The sequence below is a fragment of the Myotis davidii genome, unplaced genomic scaffold (assembly GCF_000327345.1).
Source record: "Myotis davidii unplaced genomic scaffold, ASM32734v1 scaffold1147, whole genome shotgun sequence".
NCBI classification, from domain to species: Eukaryota; Metazoa; Chordata; class Mammalia; order Chiroptera; family Vespertilionidae; genus Myotis; species Myotis davidii.
In genome coordinates, this window is record NW_006298441.1 from 57,764 (window position 1) to 78,109 (window position 20,346).

At 36.1% G+C, this 20,346-nt stretch overlaps 1 protein-coding gene across 1 annotated transcript in view; it reads left to right on the forward strand.

Moving 5' to 3' along the window:
• The window catches only part of MTM1 (myotubularin 1), a 76,156-nt gene that overhangs the window by 41,758 nt on the left and 14,052 nt on the right, over positions 1 to 20,346 (forward strand). The window contains exons 6-12 of the mRNA XM_015570705.1: positions 3,679 to 3,762; positions 5,938 to 6,087; positions 10,228 to 10,416; positions 15,182 to 15,367; positions 17,082 to 17,288; positions 18,560 to 18,652; positions 19,243 to 19,356. Coding sequence (XP_015426191.1) covers positions 3,679 to 3,762; positions 5,938 to 6,087; positions 10,228 to 10,416; positions 15,182 to 15,367; positions 17,082 to 17,288; positions 18,560 to 18,652; positions 19,243 to 19,356 — 1,023 coding nt within the window. The remainder of the gene's footprint in view (positions 1 to 3,678; positions 3,763 to 5,937; positions 6,088 to 10,227; positions 10,417 to 15,181; positions 15,368 to 17,081; positions 17,289 to 18,559; positions 18,653 to 19,242; positions 19,357 to 20,346) is intronic.

Consider the following 20,346-nt stretch of genomic DNA (forward strand, 5'->3'; position numbering starts at 1 on the left):
AATAAATATCAAAAATATAAATCTTTGTTTTACTATGGTTGCAAATATCAAAAAATTTCTATATGTAACACGGCACCAGAGTTACGTTAGGGTTTTTCAAAATGCTGACACGCTGAGCTCAAAAGGTTCGCCATCACTGCCCTAGAAGAAAGCCACAAGGCCTTCCTGAAGCACCAACTGGAAGCTAACATTCGGCAAAACACTTCTCTGCTCTGAGGTTTTGCTAAAGCTGGGACTGAACCATTTCTGAGTTGTCAATAGGCCATGAAATGAAACTGGTATTGGTTCGGTTCATGGAGTGGACTACATTACCAGTCTTCTAGAACCGGTTCTGTCCAGGGGACTTTGATTTCCCAAAGAAAGGCTCCAAATTCACCCAAGGTTAGTTAGGGATAATATCAATCTGCTAATAAAGCACTAAAAGACTCAAAGCCTTACAAATGTATTATCTGTAAGAGGAAGAAAAAGACACAGTTAAAAACCTTGACATGTAATCCATTCTTTTAGGTTTTAATAGTTTTCAGACAGGAACTTTAATTAGATTTATAACAAGTTACCACTTGTAGGGAATTTTGGGATTTGTTATTCTTGCTTTAATGGCCAGTAGTTTTTATTTCTTTTTAAATAATTCACATTTTTGTTACTCTATTTGAGAGCTTGTGTTTTAAAATTCTTGCTTTGTTCTCTTATCTGAATCTTTAAGAGAGAAAAGGTAAAAATTAAAATATCTGAGGACATTGTAGCCTTCTCATATTAATGACAATTTTTAAAATATCACTTGTATTCAGAATTCTCTTAAATCAAACATATTAAAGAAAATGTGGAGATAATTTTTGTTTAGAATCTATAGCCTTTATCTTCTGATAGTAACAGTCTGGTAAACTTATATTACACTTACCAGTGATTTTGATGTAAGATAAAAGAGCATATTTGAAGAAAAAAAGGGAATTGCTTTATTATCAGTGATTGAGAAATAGAAATTTACATTGAAAATGCTGCTGACAGGTCAAAAAGGATTGCATTAATACGCATGATGATTTTTCTAGAGAGAAAGCTTTATCTTACCTTTGAGTTAGCAGTTTTATTCTTTGTTTTTAAAAGGCCAATGTATTAACTTGAGCTTTATGGGAAGATGCAAATAACTAAAAACAAACAAAAAAAACTAACAAAACCATGATGAGATCAGGAACTTATTTCAAGAAAGCATATCCTACGTTTTCTTCTGAAGTGAGTGACAGTATAGCCATATGTCTCCAACCATCTACCATCCACAGTATGTCAACAACACAGCAATATTGAGTATTTACCTGTGCCACGTCCTGATCAGTGTAGTATCTGGTGCTCAATTGTCACAAAGTAAATGCTTATCTACGTTCTATAGATTCTGTTTTTGATAAAGAAGTTCACTATACATTTTAGTGCTCTTTTCACCAAAAGTCCCTTTTTCTTGTTTTTCATTTGTTTTTCCCAGTGGTACTGACTGAATAATTAAGTATTGCTGTGGATTCAATGTTAAGGTAATGCCTCAGAGAATTGCTTAGCTAGATCAGCGCCATTACTAATGTGTTTCTGACATGCTATCTATCATAGAATACTTAGCACTTAGGCCTAGCACTGCCCAAGTTGAGACCTGCTGAGGGTGCCATGTGCTTTGGAAATTTCAAGAAGACAGTCTGGAGAGCATGTTCTTTTTTTTTTTAATTTTATTTTTTATTACAAAGGGTATTACATATGTGTCCATTTTTTTCCCCGCCCTAGACAGTCCCCTAGCCTCCCCTATTCCCCAGTGTCTTATGTCCATTGGTTATGCTTATATGCATGCATACAAGTCCTTTGGTTGATCTCTTATCCCCCTACCTCCCGCCCCCGAACCCTCCCCGGCCTTCCCGATGCAGTTTGACACTCTGTTTGAGGCAGCTCTGCCTCTGTATCTATTATTGTTCAAAAGTTTATAATGGTCTCAATTATCCATGAATAAGTGAGATCATGTGGTATTTTTCTTTCATTGACTGGTTTATGGAGAGCATGTTCTTAACTAGTTTTCATTTCAAACCTTACGCCACTTAAATACAGAAAATTGTTGCTGCTAAGTGATGCTTTTCCAGAAATTCTCTGTAATGTATGGGAGGGATTGCTTGCATTCAAAGTTGTAGGCTGATAACACAAAATGGGTGGGAAGGAAGATACCTGGAGGAAAAGTGCCCAGACTCGGTTCCCTTAGAGAACATAGTTGTTCAGGGGCTATAAGGCTTCACATTTTCATTTGGTCAATAAATATGTATTCTGCCTACTATGGATACAGGATGTGAATACAAGTGTCTACCTTCATGGAACCCATGGTCTAGGGGAGGGAACAGTAGAGGTCCAAAAATAAAGAAATAAACAAGTAAATATAATATGTCAAATCATCATAAGGGATAGGGGGAAACAACAGGGGTGCAGTTGTAGATGTAGCGTGTTTGTTTTCTACAGGGTGTCAGAGAGTCTCATTGATTAAGGTCACATTTGAACAGAGATGTGAAAAAAGTAGGGGGAACCCATGAAGATAAAGGATTTCAGGCAGCTGGAGCAGCAGGCGCAAAGGCCCAGAGGTTGGTAAATGCCTGGTGCTTTACAGGGGCACCACTGGAGGCCAATGTGGCTAGAGTGGAGTGAGCAAGGGGGAATGCAGAGACATGTCAGGGGATGTGGCCAGGTGGAGGACAGCCACATAGACCATTGGAAGGACTTCCACTTTAACTCCAAGCAAGACTTAAAGCCAACTCTTACTCTGACTTTAGAAGTAAAGATTAAAGCAAGGGATCAGTTAGGAGGTTATTATAATGATCCATGTGGACAATGATGGAGGTTGAAACCAGGGTGGTTAACAATGAGTTGATGCGGCTAACATGGTTTTGGGCTCAATCAACTAAAAGGATGGAGCTGTCATCTGCTGAAATGGGGAGGCTATGGGAGGAGCAGGATATGTTAACCCAAAGTCTTCCAGAAGCCTTTTAGGCAGACTGGAGTTGTAGAGTGGGCACCTGGATAGCTAAGTCTGGGAATCAGAGTAGTGGCTGGAGAGTGATAGATATTTAGGAATTACTTAGGGTGTGGATGGTATTCGAAGCCATGAAACTCATCAATATGGACTCCTCAAGAGAGAGCATAAGTAGAGAAGAGATGAGCGATCTGAATCCTGGTATGTCACAGACATCAGGGCTTTGATTCTAAATTCACAGAGAACAGTTAATTAAGAAGTTTCCTAATGTCCTGCCTTTTAAAAAATAGATAAACATGTCATTGTTCCCTTTTGAGCTGGTTGCACTTTTTAATAATCATTCTTGAATTTCCTTTCACTCTTTCAGTGGCTTTTATCTGATTTATTTCTAATACTATTTAAAATTAGTAGGAATTTTTTTGGTCTGAAAATCTGATTTTTGTGGAACATCATTTAAAAATAATAATTAAAAGAGATGCCCATGGCCATAAAAATTGAGGTCTCAAAAGTGATTACTGAAGATAAAAGGTAGTATAAGTTTAGTCTGATTTTTTTCACTGTTTTTATTTGTTGGAAGTTTCAGGTTTGGCTGTGATATTATACTAGGCAAATCTGGTGAAAAATCAAAGGATGTAGTATCAGTAGATTATTTGTTTCTTCACACTGAAGTTTAAATTCTTTTTGTTTGCCTTTTCTAGCCAATATTTGCATTTGTAAACGAAGAAAAGTTTAACGTGGATGGATGGATGGTTTATAATCCAGTTGAAGAATACAGAAGGCAGGTAAGCCAATAGGTACTGTAGCATGTAGTGAATCTGAATCATGCATAGTGACAATATGTCACCAGGCATGCTCTTTGAGGATCAATAACATCCTTGCCAAATATGTTTTTAATGGCAGTGGTATATTATAGCGTATTCTGTTTATTCCATGGCCATATTGAATTTGCAGTGAAGGCTGGCTGGATAAGTTCTGTTCCCTTCCCTTACATGAAGAATATCAGTTATATATTGTTCATGAAATGAAGCAAATACTTGGAGTCTAAATTAGTCAAACCTCTATAGCTTCCTATTTAGGAGTTGATGCCACTATAGATTTGTATATTTGGGAGCCTAACTATTAATGACAGAGTTCAATTATATATATTGTGGTTTATAGATTCAAGTTAATCAGAACTGTTTTCCTATAATAATCTCTTTTCCCAGAAAGCTTTGATGAATGTATATTAGAATTTCCCTTTACTGCTTTCTTATGTAAACATAACCTACATGCATATTTATTTGCTGTAATAAAGGCAAGAGGCTTGGAATAATGTTGGCTGTTCAGGGACAAAGGTCTCTTGTGGCATGTTTGTGAAGAAGATCCTGTGCATGTTATGTAACAAGAGCCACAAATTGACCTCTGGTATAACCAAATCTATAGGACAGCTAGGAGTTTTGTGATGGAAATTTTCATAATTATCATTCTAAAAGCTCTTAAAATAATTGGGAAATTTTGCCAAATTACCTTTGAGAATCAATTCAAGCCCAGTTGTGTTATATGCAAAAGCAGTGAAGGTAAAGTAAAATGCAGAACCCTAGACTTGAGAAGAACCGTCAAGCCACCACCTCCACTACTAAGGACCTGGGTTGATTTCCATTTAGTCTTGATCAGTGGTGTGTAGTCATAAGCAGATCCAATGCTCAAGAATGGTGGTATAGGAGTTTATCTCTAGAACACATGTATGAGGAAGTATGTGCTCTTGCTTCTAGAAATCAGCTTTAGACTATTGTTTTCAAAGTCTGTGTATACCTCTCATTTTAATGACCTTTGTTCTGGGGCAGTTATTCAGGCAGAAGGACCATTCAAACATTTTGCATGGTTTGGAGATCTCTGTAGCATTATGTATTAAAATATTTGTGTCTTATTTTAAGAGTGTTATTGACAATATTAAGACATTTTAAGGTCAAAGCTTCTAGATTGAAACAAAACAGTTCCTGTTTTTAAGATTGCATGCATACTAGTATATGAACTGTTGAAGGTATTTTGTTCTAGACTGCCATTTCATTCCATCTTTTTTTCTTATAACTTTCTGATGGGACTTATAACTTTCTAATTGGACTCAGCATCAGACTCATCTGTTTGGTCCGTGGTCAATAGGACCAGACTTAAAGAAAAGGTACAATGTCTGTCCCCAAACCAAGCACCCACATAGCTTACTTTTGTGTGTGTATTTGTGTATTTGTGAGTATGGGGAGAGAATATTCCACCACCTCTGGCTCTTGTCCACACTAGATAAAATTTTATGGGTAGATGATAGGGTGGGAAGTGTCTTCCATATCTCCCTGTGCAGACTGTTTAGACTGCAAATTACTCTATTTCTCACACAACCTATATGGCAATCACCAATCTCAAACAACTTGATTGAAAAAACTCTTAGGAGGTGGCGAAATGAGCCTCCCCAAGAGGGGTTTTCATTTACTTCCCCTCTGCAACTTTCTTCATATACTTAGCCTCTTTGTACTTTGGAGCAGACTGAAACATTTACTCTGTTTTGAGTAGGGAGAGGGAGTTGCCTGATCTCTTTTCTATCCTCAATTAGACACAGAGTAAGAGTACATGATATACTTTTTCTAGGTTGGGGGGGGGGGATACATGGGTGGGGAATGACCTTGCATTTATCTTTATTGTACTAGTAGTAAAGAATAGTTTGACATGAAATAAAGGAAGATCTCAAATTCAAGAGAATCTTTATTTACCAATGACAGTTTAGAACTATGGAAACCACCAGTGTTTGTCTTGTGTTCTTATGTTGTCTGGATTATTGATTTGGCTCCCTTATTATAAATCAGTAGACCGTCACTACACTGTGGTCAAAGATGCATTTGCAAATTCTGCTAGAATGAAGAAAGGAGACCCAAGGCTAATGCAGAGATGAAGTCATGCAGTACTTACTTGGACTTCCTTTTTTCCTGCAGGGCTTGCCCAATCACCACTGGAGAATAACTTTTATTAATAAGTGCTATGAACTGTGTGACACTTACCCCCCTCTCTTGGTGGTTCCATTTCGTGCCACAGATGAAGATCTCAAGAGAGTTGCAACTTTCAGATCCCGAAATCGAATTCCAGTGAGTATGCAATTAATGATGTTTTTTCAGAGTGCCTTTTATTCCATAAGAACAATAGTTAAGTAATTCAGAGAAACACTCTAGGATTTCAATCCAACAAGTAATTGTCAAGTGCCTTTTGAGTGCAGAACACCAGGCTAATTGGGAAAACAAGAAAGACAACACCTGCCTTCCAAGAGCTCACAATAAAGGATGGGGAATGAACACAAGTAATTCTTATTCAAATGAGGGTACAAATACTGCTATCATATGTAAACCAAGGGCTAGATGGACGGGAAAATGGTAGGACAGGGTCTTTGTGGTTTTCATCTTAGTAGCATAATATCTGATATATGAAAGGTATTGATAAATGTCAGCTGAGTCATGCTGGAAACAAGACTATCTTATGTTATAGAGCATGTAAGTATAGGCTTTTATGTATACTCAGCTTTATTAGGACGTGCTTATCCTCATCATATTTGCAAGTTGCCTTAATACCATTTGCAAACTGGAGCCAAGTACAGATTACCCCAAACTGTATACTTATGGTATCATGGGACCTAGTTCCCAAAGTTTCCTTTGCTTCTTAAATATAAATTTTAATTCTTTATTGTTTAAAGTACTACATATAGTATTACATATGTCTACTTTTTTCCTCATTGGCCACTCCCACCCCTCAGCACATGCCCCCACCCCTGCTTCTTAAATATGTATGTACAAGTCTTACTGTATTCTGTGTACATAAATTTTATTGACTAAAAATTTAGAGAATGTTTTCCCCTCTGTTAATTTTCAGGGCATGTCATAATAAGTACATTGTTTTGTTTTGGTTTAAAAACGAGGGTTGAAGAAATTAAGATTTAATGTCACCTTGCCTTTAAATCCCAAGTCTAGATATTTTTATCCTTAAAAGGACATTTGTGTGAAATGTTTGTATACTGTCAACAAAATTGCAACTTTTAAAATTCACTTGGTTCTCTAATTATGAGTGTCTGTTCATATCTTCATGATATATATTGTACTTGAAAGTATGTTTTTTGCTCATTTTGTTAGAACACGGTGCTAAGGAAGCTAGTTACAAGTTCACTACTCTTGTTCTCTATTTGGACATATTTTTCTCTGCCATAGCCACAAACTCCACATTTACCCTGGCAATCTGTCTTGCTAATATGTGCCTTGTCCACAGGAGAACTGGATTAAGGTAGCATGAATCGCTTTTATTCACTCCTTTATTCAGTTAATGTTTATTGAGCATCTACTGTAACAAAGGGGTGTGTGTGTGTGTGTGTGTGTGTGTGTGTGTGTGTGCATGTTTCATGGGATTTGGAGCAGGAAAGGAAATGAACTAACTGTGCCCAGTTCCTTATGCTCAGGCTACCATCTTAATCCAGTAGTTTCCACTATTCTATGTGAATGAGAGCCCACTGTAGAGCAAATAGAATGCTTAACTTTTTGCTTATTGAACCATTTTATGGGTCCTTCTTACTTTGTGATAGCCACCAATTGGCATTTATTTTTCCTAACAAAACTGAGGCTAAGCTGTCCATTATCCCTATATCTTTATAGATTACCAGGCTTAATAGTATCTAATCGTAGGTAATGTACTCTTTCTGATGTACTTTCTAACCCCTGACTCTTGACTGTAACCCAGAAAACATATTTGCTTTCAATGAGAAGTCATTAATACTTGACATTTAGTTTTTAAGCCCATGTAGAAATATAAAAAGAATAGATGAGAAAGCAGTTTTGTTGTTTTAAGTGAAATTAGAAAAAAACTTATAAAATATCACTGATTAATAAAATAATACACATGTGTTAATGTTCCCATTAATGGATACATACTCCTTTGTCCTCAAACATGTTTATCTTAATGTTATGAAAGTCTTTAACATAAGTAATACATATTTTATTTTAGACATTTTAGAAAATACTGATAAGCAAAAAGGAGTCTTACACCTTATAAGAATCACAGATAACATTTTGGTATATGTCCTTCCAGCCTTCCTTCTATGTATGCATATTTTTATTAGAAAAAAATAAAATAATTCTGTAATCTTTGTCTTAATCTCTTTTTTCTACCTAGCATTATTCTGGAAATAAGTTTCCACACTGATAAATATCTACTCATAAGCTAGTATGTAGATATAACACAATGCATTTAATCGGTTTTCTATTATGAGTCATCAAGGTTCTTAATTATTAATCTTTTGCTATTATAAACAGTGCCATGATAAACATCTTTTGGTGGCTAAATCTTTGAGTATAGCCTTAATTATTTATGGCTATTAGATAGTTTAAGAAGAATAATCCAATATGGTACCATATACTTTAAAAGTACTCATAGTAGTTGATATTGTAAAATTAGCATTATTTGTACCAGGATATAGCAAGCATCCTTTTTAAAGTTAGTTGCGATCCCAAAAGAAAAAGAAAGTGAGAGGTGAAACAATTCATCAGAGTAGCATTTCTTAACATAGCATGGTGATTCTAGTCTTCAATCTCCCCAGCAGGGAGAAGGGTGAAAGAGAGGAGGGCATTGGTGGTACAGAACAGTTTCTTGCATTTGACCTCATTTAAATTTAAAACTTGAAGAGGGTCATTTTCAAATAATAAATCTCTTGTGTCTGTAGTGATTTGCTGTTTAAAAGTGATCTCAAATCAAATCAACACATTACACAATATTATATGTCAATTATATTTCTATTAACCTGAAAATTCAATTCAATTATAAATAAATACATAAAAGTGATCTCATGTCTTTTATCTCTCTTGAAGAAAAGGCTATAGGAAGTAGGTGAAGTAGGTCTCCTCTCTACATTGTAGATTTCAAAATGGAGGTTGAGTAAAGGCCAGTGCTTTTTCCCAGGGCTTCACAGTTCTGAGCCTTTGTACTCTAAGGGGCCACAGTGATGTTTTTAACTGGTCTCTGGCATGGCACAAAATCAATGAATGATTATGCATGTTATCATATAATCATTCTCACCAGCCCATTGTCATTATTATGCACATCAGTTTTTATGAATATCAATGCTTGTCATTTGCTTTCCTGGAGTGAGTGACTTCAAAAGATAACAGTGTATTTGGCCTTGTATTAAGTGAGCTCAAATTGTTGTTTCTTTAGCTCTTGTGTCTGCTTTTCATAGTTTTCCATATCTGACTTTACTGGCTGCTGGCCTGCCTCTAGATGCTAACTCAAGCCAGCCAGCCCCCTGAACTGCACTGAGTACTTTACCTGCAGTCATTCTTTCTTCATCCTCCCAGCAGCACCATGGGATAAGATTACTCCCCATTTGATGAATGAGGAAAGGGAAGCAGCAGAGGCTATGAGCTCAGTATGCAGGTTAGAGCCACCCCAGCGCCCATGCTGTTACCCAACACTCTCACCTCCTGGCTCCCTTTGTGTTTTTTTTTTTTGTTGAGGCATACACCAAACAATTTATCCATTAAAAGTGGACAGTTTTATAGCTTTTGGTGTATTACATTTTTAGCTACATTTTGCAGTTACTTTTGGTTCTATGCTATGACCTGGGAAACCAGGTATCAAATGTGCTAGGTGTGTGTATAAAATTAGAGAAGACTGAGTGTGAGTGAAGGCTGGAAGAGCTCTCCTAGGAACTGGGTATCCATGCTTCATTGTAGCGACTCCGGAAGCACTTTTGGCTGTCCTGACACCTTTTTTGCTTCCCCTGGGTTATCCCCAACCCTCATATTATTCTAGAATTGAGACTGTTGGGAAAATGGCCTGCAGATGTGAGTTATTATGGAAACATGTTATATCAGAGGTGATTTCCTTTACCTCTCACTTTTTGCTAAAGTTGTTTCTTTGTGATGATAAATCCAGTGCAAGCTAGAGAACTGAAATAATATCAGAAGTTTTCTACTTCCTTTATGTGATTTAACATTTTTTAGTCAAGCATGTAACTTCTATTAGCTGTGGTGCTAATTAAGAAAGGACTAGTAAGGTAATTGGTTATTCTAATTGTCTCTTAATAGAGACATTGTTAAATGTGTGTTTCTGGGCACACAGTGAAATCATAGGTGAATAAATATTCCATTTCATCAAAAGCAGATTCACTTAATCATGATTGTTAATGCTTTTTAAATAGTTTTAATTGTTCTGAGATTTGTTTTAATAGCTCAAAATTTCTGTACTAACTATAGGTGCTGTCATGGATTCATCCAGAAAACAAGACAGTCATTGTGCGTTGCAGTCAGCCTCTCGTCGGAATGAGTGGTAAACGAAATAAAGATGATGAAAAATATCTTGACGTCATCAGAGAGACTAACAGACAAATTTCTAAACTCACGATTTATGATGCAAGACCCAATGTTAATGCAGTGGCCAATAAGGTGAGTACATTTAATGACATGATAGAAACATCTTATATACAGTGTATGGTGTTTCACATGAATGTTTTTGCCATATCATGACAACATGTGGGATTAAATTAATAGTTAAACTTAGTTTAAATAAGAAAACTAGTTCACTGAGCTAGAAAGTTTTAATCACAAAATGTATCTTAAAAGTTGAATGTATTACAATCAAATGAAAACATTCTTTAGGTATATTAGGCAAATCTGGAACTGTAATGAACTTGGGTTTTGATCAGAATCTTAGGCAAAAGTTAGAATCTCTTTGGAGCTGTTTAGGCTGTTGATGGTTATTCCCAATATCTATGCTGCTGAGGCATCTGTGAGGAGTTGTGGGAAGCTGTAATTGTAAAATCCTAAATTTGTAGCTTTATCAAAACAGTCTCTTCATTATATTCATCAGTGTGTATTCTCATTTATGTAAAATAATTCAAGAAATGAGTAGATGTATGTATGTGAAGTTTATAATCTCACACACACAATGTTATTATTTTCAAAGAAATCTGTCTCAATTGTCTTCATAGCATTCTTAAGCAGAAAATTCCAAGTGCCCCTGAAGTTGACTGGGATTGTCGCTGTCAACATCAGTGACTACATAGTATTGCCTTCCGGAGCTCTCAGGAGGCTGCTGCAAGGTGTAAGGCTGTTTGCCCCGACACTAAATGGCCCCAGATTGTGCTATGCTTTTTACATTTGATTTTTCTTTTCTGTTTTGTTGTTTTTCTTCTCCCATTACTGCGAGCCATCACAAGTGCTCACAGTGGGCCTGCCCTGCATTGCTCATCCCCATTCCATCTTTGAGATTTCTTGTTTCTCATCAGCTGTAGGCTTCAATTTCATCATCTTGAATAATTTGCTTATCCTAAGGTCATCTATCTGATATCTTCAATTATTCAGAGCACAAAACAAGAACCTGAAAGCAAAACAAGTCCCTGAGCAGCTCAGACAGTTGCAGCAGCTTCCTTAGTGGGCCTTTGGCATCTGTCTGCACACGCATCTGTGAGAAGGCATGTGTGTGGGGCTCCACTTACATGGTTGTGCATCTTATACACTGACTCCCAGGGGGCCTCTCTGCCCCTTGCATGCTCTTGGACCAGCTGTTCGTTACTACAGGTGGTATTTGTTTGGGGAATTAATATAATCTTGAAATTATATGTAAACTAATCAGGAAGTGTAATCATTAAGTAAATTAGGAATTATAAAAGTAAAGTATTTCAAAAATAAAGTCTAAATACAAATGTCTTCTTGTATTATCCTTAACTTTATATATTTCTTTTCCTGGAATTCAGACTTGAATAAATGTAGAAAATGCAATATATACATTTAGCCTGAAACAGATATAGCATTAAAATGAGGTATTTAGAAATAATATTTTAAAATATTAAAATGTATAAAACACATACATCATATAAAGCTCATTGTTATAGCAGTAGAATTATTGAATGCCTTTTTAACACTCGGGAAATATGCCTGTGCTTCTAGTCCCCTTAGGAATGAAAGGAAGGAAAATCTTAAGGAAAAATACCTAGGCTTTAAAGATCTCTGCATCATTCTTTAAAAAACACACTCAGGTCCCCCTCCTCTCTTGGCTGTGTCTCTCGCCTAGTCATCTATATCCATAGCAACAGGCCCTTGGACCTGTATGTTGGCATACTAGGCAGTCTGGGTTGTTGTTTTTCTGTGTTGAAAAAAAGAACACTGAAAAGAATATTTTAAAACTAACCAGAGATGGAGAATTTGCACTTTTAAGAACTTAATCTGTGCCTGACTAATTGATTTTACCCTTTTGACTTCTGTTCTATTTGGACCTAATCATTCCTCTCTTGTGGATATTTAGATATTCACAACCCCAGATGTAACAAGCAACATTACACCATTTTAAATTAAACAAGCAAACAAACAAAACCCAGGGGTGAATAAGATCAAGCGTCAAGCTGCTTTAATTTTTCGGCAACACACTGTGAATTATAGTGGAACTGTATTAATGTCTGTTTTTGTTAGTGTCAAAATAAAATATACTTTCTTACCTGGAATCTGTGGAGACCGAGGCATCAAGCTTATACATAGGTCTCCAGGTTTGAAGTTCAAGTAGTAGCCTTATTTCTATTGCAGGAGAATGTCTCTGTAACTAACCCTAGAAGAAATCCAGGATGTGTTGGCCCTTCTATTCGGAGCTACAAGCTTAAATTCCTTCTGTTGTTATAAATAAAAAGGAAAGGGACATGAAGTAGCGATGGCACATTTTTCTGGTGCCTTCATTTTTGCTCTTCATTTCCAAGCACGTTTCCCAGTCCTCTTCCTACAGGCACTCTGAAATTAGTATAATGTTGCTTTGACGATAATATTTTTTTTTCTGGTGAGTTCACACATTCAGATGTTTTTACAGTGTTAATTAGCATCCTTTCATTTCAGCTTATAGAACGTTGTTTTCTCAACAAGTCTCTAAATTATTTAACTTTTTCTTAAAGAGCCAGAGGCCACGTGTTCCATGGCATTTAAAAGCATTAAGGAGAATGCTGCCCGGTTTCTAAACAGAATTATAGCATTTCTTCTCGTCCATGTGGAAAATGGGCATCTTCACCATGCTGTGAAGGTGAACCGGTGACTGCCCTAGCAGTTTATACTTATAGGTGCTGCAGTAGATAGTAACACTCCTCTTGACACCTTTTGGGCTCTGAAGGCCCACTATGTGCAGTGCTCTGTCTTTGGTGTTTGCATAGCAGACAGACAGTCATGGTGCACTAGAAAAGGTTCAAGTATTGAAGTCGGACAACTTAAAGTCTGATTACCTGTGTGACTTTGGGGATAGTTAAATAGCATTTCTTCTGATTTGCAAAATGGGAATGGTAATACCTATCTTGTAGCATTGCTATAAGAGTTAAATAAAATCATGCAAACCAAGAATCACAGTATCTGGGACATCATAGAGGCTCATTAAACACTGGCTGGTGTTAGCTGTTATTGAGTATGGCTTCTTTTAATCCTGTGAGACCTAGGAAGTATTATCCTGTATTCTACAGGAGAGGACATGAAGGCTCAGAGAGGTTAAGGTCCTTTCCCTAAATCACACAGCAAGAAAGGGCTGAAGCTGAGCTATCAATGTGGTTCTGTCTGACTCCAAAGCCTGTTGTTTTCCTCCAGCCCGTGTGTCTCAAGTGAGTGGTACTACAAAGTCAGTGCCTCACCCTGAAAAGTACTTTTATAAAACTGATGGAGAACAAGGGCCATTTAGAACCTGTTCTTGCCTTTACAGTTCTGAAGAAGAGCTAGTAATTCTAGAAGATTTTGAAAGTGATTTTTTTCTCACAGATACACGTCTTTCCAAAATTGCCAGCCTGCCATCCCTTTTCTAGCTCAAAGTGTAACTAATGTTGTTGGAGCTCAGTGTTGGATAGGAAGGCGAGTCCGGTCAGTCATTTATGTAACTTGCAAGGTTTACAGTTGAGATTTGGAGGCTCAGTAACTTTTCAAATATTTGTGTGAGTTACTGACGAAATAGAAAACACAAAATCGCTGACATTTCTTGTAGCAATATTTTTTCTGATGTATCTCCCTGGGAAAGGGAAACAATAGAAAAAATAAACAAATGAGACTACATGGAGCTAAAAAGGTTTGCACAGCAAATGAAACCATCAACAAAACAAAAAGACAACTCACTGAATGGGAGAAGATATTTGCCAAAGATATACTCTGATAAGGAATTAATATCCAAAATTTATTTTTTTAAAAACTCATACAACTCAACACCAAAAAAACAATCCTATTTTAAAATGGGCAGAGGACCTAAATAGACACTTCTCCAAAGAGGCCAATAGACATGAAAAAATGCTCAACATCACTAATCATCAGAGAAATGCAAATTAAAATCACAATGGGATGTCACCTCACACCTGTCAACATGGTTATCATCAATAAATTAACAAACAAGTGTTGGCAAGGATGTGGAGAACAGGGAACCCTCATGCACTGTTGGTAAGAATGCAGACACTGTGGAAACAGTATGGAGGGTCCCCAAAATATTAAAAATGGAACTGCCTCATGACCCAGTGATTATACTTCTGGATATATATCTGAGGAAACCCAAAACATTAATTTGAAAGAATATGTGAACTCCAGTGTTCATTGAGCATTGTTTACAATCACCAAGATATGGAAGTAACCCAACTGCCCATCAATAGATGAGTAGATAAAAATATTGTGGTACATATATACAGTGGAATATTATTTGGCCATAAAAATAGAATGAAATTTTACCATTGGCGACAGCATGGATGGGCATAGAGAGAGTATTATGCTAACTGATGTAAGTCAGTCAGAGAAAGACAGATACAATATGATTTCACTTATATGTGGAATCTAAAGAACAAAACAAACAAAATTGAAACAGATTAATAGACACAGAGGACAAACTGATGGTTGCCAGAGGGAAGAGAGGGTGTAGGGATTGTGTGAAAAAGGTGAAGGGATTAAGAAGCACAAATTGGTAGTTACAATAGAGTCACAGAGATGTAAAGTACAGCATAGGGAATATAGTTAATATTGTAATAACTATGTATGGTGCCAGGTGGGTACTAGACTTATCAAAGGGAACACTTTGTAAAGTATATGATTATCTAACCATTGTGCTGTTCACTTGAAACTAATATAAAACATTATTGAATATAAACGGTAATTGAAAAAATAAATTAGAAAAAAAGAAATAGAAAACACAACTGACTGTCTATGTGTATGTCTTGTTTCTTAGGCAACAGGAGGAGGATATGAAAGTGATGATGCATATCATAACACCGAGCTTTTCTTCTTAGACATTCATAACATTCATGTTATGCGGGAATCTTTAAAAAAAGTCAAAGACATTGTTTATCCCAATGTGGAAGAATCTCACTGGTTGTCCAGTTTGGAGTCAACTCATTGGTTAGAACATATCAAGGCAAGTATATTTGTAAAAAATAAGTGATTGTTTAATGAAACAAGAATTTTTAATCCTTAAATTTAAAAAAAATGAACAGTGAAAGAAGTTCTGCATTTGACAGTTTTGTATTTCCTTATCATTTGCTTACCTAAAGTAAAGATTTCACAACATCACCTCCCCAATATTTTTAGCATCTTTAGAGATGTCATTTTCCATCTCATCAATAATAAGTAGTTGAGTCTTTCACTTAGGTTTATTTAAAAGTAGCCAGTTTATTATCTAACCACTACTTAGTATGACCCTTGGGCCTACAGAGAGATTGTTTGTATTGAAACCAATATCAAATTAACTAATTTTAAAGAATAAATTTTGTGCTTTATTATATTCAATCTTTCCTCTGCATAAAGACTTCAAAAACCTCCATTCTTTTAAAAGTAAAAATACTTGAAACTATCTAAGGGAGCTAACACTTTTAGAAGCTGCCATTTAGTTCTAATTATAAACAAGCAAAAAGCCTACTTAATTTTTTCCATGAAAAGAGTATATTTTAATTGATTTTGTTCATATATGTTAAGTTTCAACTTTCAATAATAAAATTCAATTAGATTCCTTGATCGTAAAAACTTGCTTCACACATTATTTATGTCACCAAAGTCCACAGGTATACAAAACATCACAAAAATTTGACCCTGCATGCCTACTTTAGGTGAATTATTAAGATAGATTATTTTCTAGTGAAATTTTATTTTCCAACTCAATAGGAATTGCATTTTTATCTCACCTGTCTTTCATTTTTTCTTAATTTATCAACCTCAAAAATAAATTGCAAAAATATTACTTGTGATAGCTAAATGCAATGAGGCATCCTGGATTACAAAAATGACATTAGGTAAAAAGTAAGAAAATTTGAATAAAGTATGGACTTTATTAAAAAATAAGTTAATAAGTTTATTAACATGTTAAAAGGCAACTTTCATTGCATCAGGCCTTTAAGGTGTAGACTGTACCTATTAGGCCATTGATTTTTCTACTATGATCATTGTTATCAGTTTAATTGTGTTCCCCCCAAAATTCATATGTTGAAGTCCTGACCTCTAGTACCTTAGAGTGTGACCTTATTTGGAACTTGGGTCATTGCAGATATGATTAGATAAGATGTGGTTATAATTGAGTAGCATGGACCCCGAATCCAGTAAGACCAAAGTTCCTGTGAAAAGCAGAAATTTGGACAGAGTCACATGCACAGGGAGAACACCATCTGAAGATTGGAATTAAACTGCCACAAGCCAAGGAGCTAACAGAAGCTAGGAGACAAGCCTGAAACAGCTTATCCCTGGACCCTTCAGAGGGAACACGGCCCTGCCAACAGCTTGATCTTAGATTCCAGCCTCTGGGAGATAATAATGTCTGTTGTTTAAGCCCCCAGTTCATGGTACTTGGTTATGACAGTCCCAGCCAACTAATACAGTTGCATATATGATTAGGAATTTGAAATGCAGTTTGGCTATTTGTGTGTGTTTGTTTGTTTGTTTTAATACCAAGTTGCATTTGAATGCAGTTTCTGTAGAAGAAGAACTCAGATCCCACAGTCCTCATTTTCTATTTTTCAGGACTCTCTGTTCTAGACATTAATAATATTTTAAAACAGGACTTTTCTAGGGTTAAAACTATCATTTCAAATTGAAGCCATACTTTGCAGCTACCTACTGACTTGCATGTGTTTCTTTGCCAGCTTATTTTGACAGGAGCCATTCAAGTAGCAGACAAAGTTTCTTCAGGGAGGAGCTCTGTGCTCGTGCACTGTAGTGATGGATGGGACAGGACTGCCCAGCTGACGTCCCTGGCCATGCTGATGTTGGACAGCTTCTATCGGAGCATCGAAGGGTTTGAAATATTGGTACAAAAAGAATGGATAAGTTTTGGACATAAATTTGCATCTGTAAGTAAACAATAAAGCTGTTTTTTAATGTCAGGTCACTGCCATTTGGCATTTAAAAACTAGTTGTTAAGTCATATCTTCACTCTTAAAAAGAAAATCTGAGGAGTGTAATAACATTTACAGGTTTGAAAATGGGTGATGCCTTGGGCTAGAAAGTCTCTTTAGGAGACATGTTTATCCGTTTGCACTATTAAGTTTCAATTGAAAGTAATACGAAGAGGCTACATGGAAATGTTTAAATTGAAATTGCAGAAAAGAAAGAAGATAGGATGACAATTCTTTTTCAACTAATATTATAGCTATTAGAGTCAAATATATTTTATAGAAATACTAGACTTTCAGTTAAGGCTTTTGTCATTATTTTTCTCTGATGCACATTTTTAAAATCGAGAGAAGGTATTAAAATTCCTATTACCAGGTCTTGTTTCTAGACACCCTTTGAATAAGCATTTTTCAACAAGCTCCCCAAATGATATTCAGAAACACTGCTATGTAACCTTTTATCTTTCACCCAAATTTCTTAAGTAGTGTGAATAACATTTTTAAGTAAAAAGAATCATTGTTGCCGAAACCGGTTTGGCTCAGTGGAGAGCGTCGGCCTGCGGACTGAAGGGTCCCAGGTTCGATTCCAGTCGAGGGCATGTACCTGGGTTGCGGGCACACCCCCAGTGGGAGAAGTGCAGGAGGCAGCTGATCGATGTACCTCTCTCATCGATGTTTCTAACTCTCTATCTCTCTCCCTTCCTCTCTGTGAAAAATCAATAAAATATATTTTTTTAAAAAAAGAATCATTGTTTAGAAAATGAGTAAATGGTTAGGTTTTTGTCTTGCTTTTAAGAGATAAAGAACTTACTTTTAATTATAATAATCACACCCTTTTGTGTATGGTTTTAAGTCCTGAAATTTTAGGACTAGTCCCTTAGCAACAGGTAACATATTCTGCAGGATAATTCAATCCAGTTTACCTGCAGCTGCCCAGGACTTGGACAGAATTCCAGTCGGATGAAAGAGTTATAACACTCACATGTGATGATACTTTGCCAATTTGTATTGCTATTTTATGAAAGTTTATATACTTAATTTTCATTATCTCAAAATCTTATACTATTTTCTATATTCCCAAGGAAAATATACTATTAACTCTCTGAGAGACTTGGCATTTGGAAAGCAGATCGCTGAGTTGTATTGCCATATTTTGTGAGTTATGTGCTTTCTTGGTGTTGTACCTATAAATTAATCTTCATCAAATCATCTTCACCAATTTATTTCAGAGAATAGGTCATGGTGATAAAAATCACGCGGATGCTGACCGATCTCCTATTTTTCTCCAGTTTATTGATTGTGTATGGCAAATGTCAAAACAGGTAAGGGATATATAGGATAAAAATACATTCAATTTAATGTTTAAATATTTTGATATATGGTATTTGCATCCAAATAAAACAGAGCAGAAATAAGAGCTGCAACGTTTGGCTATGTGCGAATAATTGTTAAAGCCGGGTAATAGATACATGAATTTCCCTTTTTTATTCTCACTACTGTTCATAAGTCTGGGGTTTTTCATAATAAAGTTTTAAAATTCAATATTTGATTGTATTAACTCTAATAATGAAGGAACAATGGAATTGACAATACCAATGTATCTTTTCCGTCCATGTATACTGGCATCTGATAACTTATAATACCTTAAATAATTAAACCATTTGATATATTCTGTATACTCAGGAGAACCCAGAAAATCAGCTTGTTTTCCTTTTTATTCCTTTACTTGACCCTTATTTAAACTCTTCAATCCTCTGCAAATCACCAAAAATTAGAATGAGCATATGCGGATTGCAGCCTCTGCTGTCCTCCCTGGAAAGCAAAGTGTAGTAAAGTTTATGAATCTCTTTTCAGTTTTATAAAAGGTCAATCCGAGTTTTCATGCTTTGTTTACTTGCTTGTTTTTGTCTAGTTCCCTACAGCTTTTGAATTCAATGAACGATTTTTGATGACAATTTTGGATCATCTGTATAGTTGCCGGTTTGGTACTTTCTTATACAACTGTGAATCTGCTAGAGAAAGACAGGTGAGTGAAAAATGCTAATCTTTGTAGTTACATGTGTCTAGTGTTCCATGAAATACAAAGAATTTGGTAACTTAGTTTATAGTAAGTGCAAAGTCTCTTATTTTTTACCTCAAGCTTGGGTGTTTTCAGTTCAACCAGGGTTTGTTGAGTATGTGGTATTTACTACAGGGGTAAGACATTGACTTTGCCCTCAGGGAGTGGAATAACTTTATAGATATGCAAGGTCTCCTTACCAAAAAGCCATGAAAATATCAGTAAAGGGAATTTTTTTAAAGCCATAAACCCACAAGAGCAAGAAAAATGAGAAAAGATACATAGTAGCAAACTTTTGGAAGCTGAAAAGCTATTAGATAAGTGGTAAATAACTTAGTTTGAAAATACCATATCTCAAACCAGCATCAGGGAAGTCAAGAACTAGCCCATTTTACATTGCAGGAACTCCAGATGACTCAGGGGTTCTGGGGCAAAGGTGTACCGGGTGTGTAGGTTGAAGGGGGAAGAATAAGATAACCTAAAGATCTGTTTAGAATAAGCAGTTAGCTTCCCCACGTTCCTCTACTACTCTGTGGAGCTAAGGACTCTGAGATTTCTTTGTGAGAGGGTATGAGTGAGTCTCTGGGCCAGGACTAAAGTCATCAGTGATGTGAATGGAGATGAGCTGACTTGTGAGAGCCCCAGCTCACTTCCGCTACTGACTCCCAGCATTATGGCAGCAGATCCTTATTTTCCAGGTGGGAGTATGAAAGAAGTTTCTCTGTTGGAAATATTGACATTGCTGGTGGAGGTATAAAGTGGTGCAGCAACTGTGGAAAACAGTCTGGTGGACCCTCAGAAAACTAAATATAGAATTTGCATATGACCTAGCAATTCCATTCCTAGGTATATACCTAAGAGAAATGAAAATTTGCGTTGAAACAAAAACTTGTGCACAAATGTTCATAGTAGCACAACTAATAATAGCTAAAAGGTGGCAACAACCCTAATATCCAT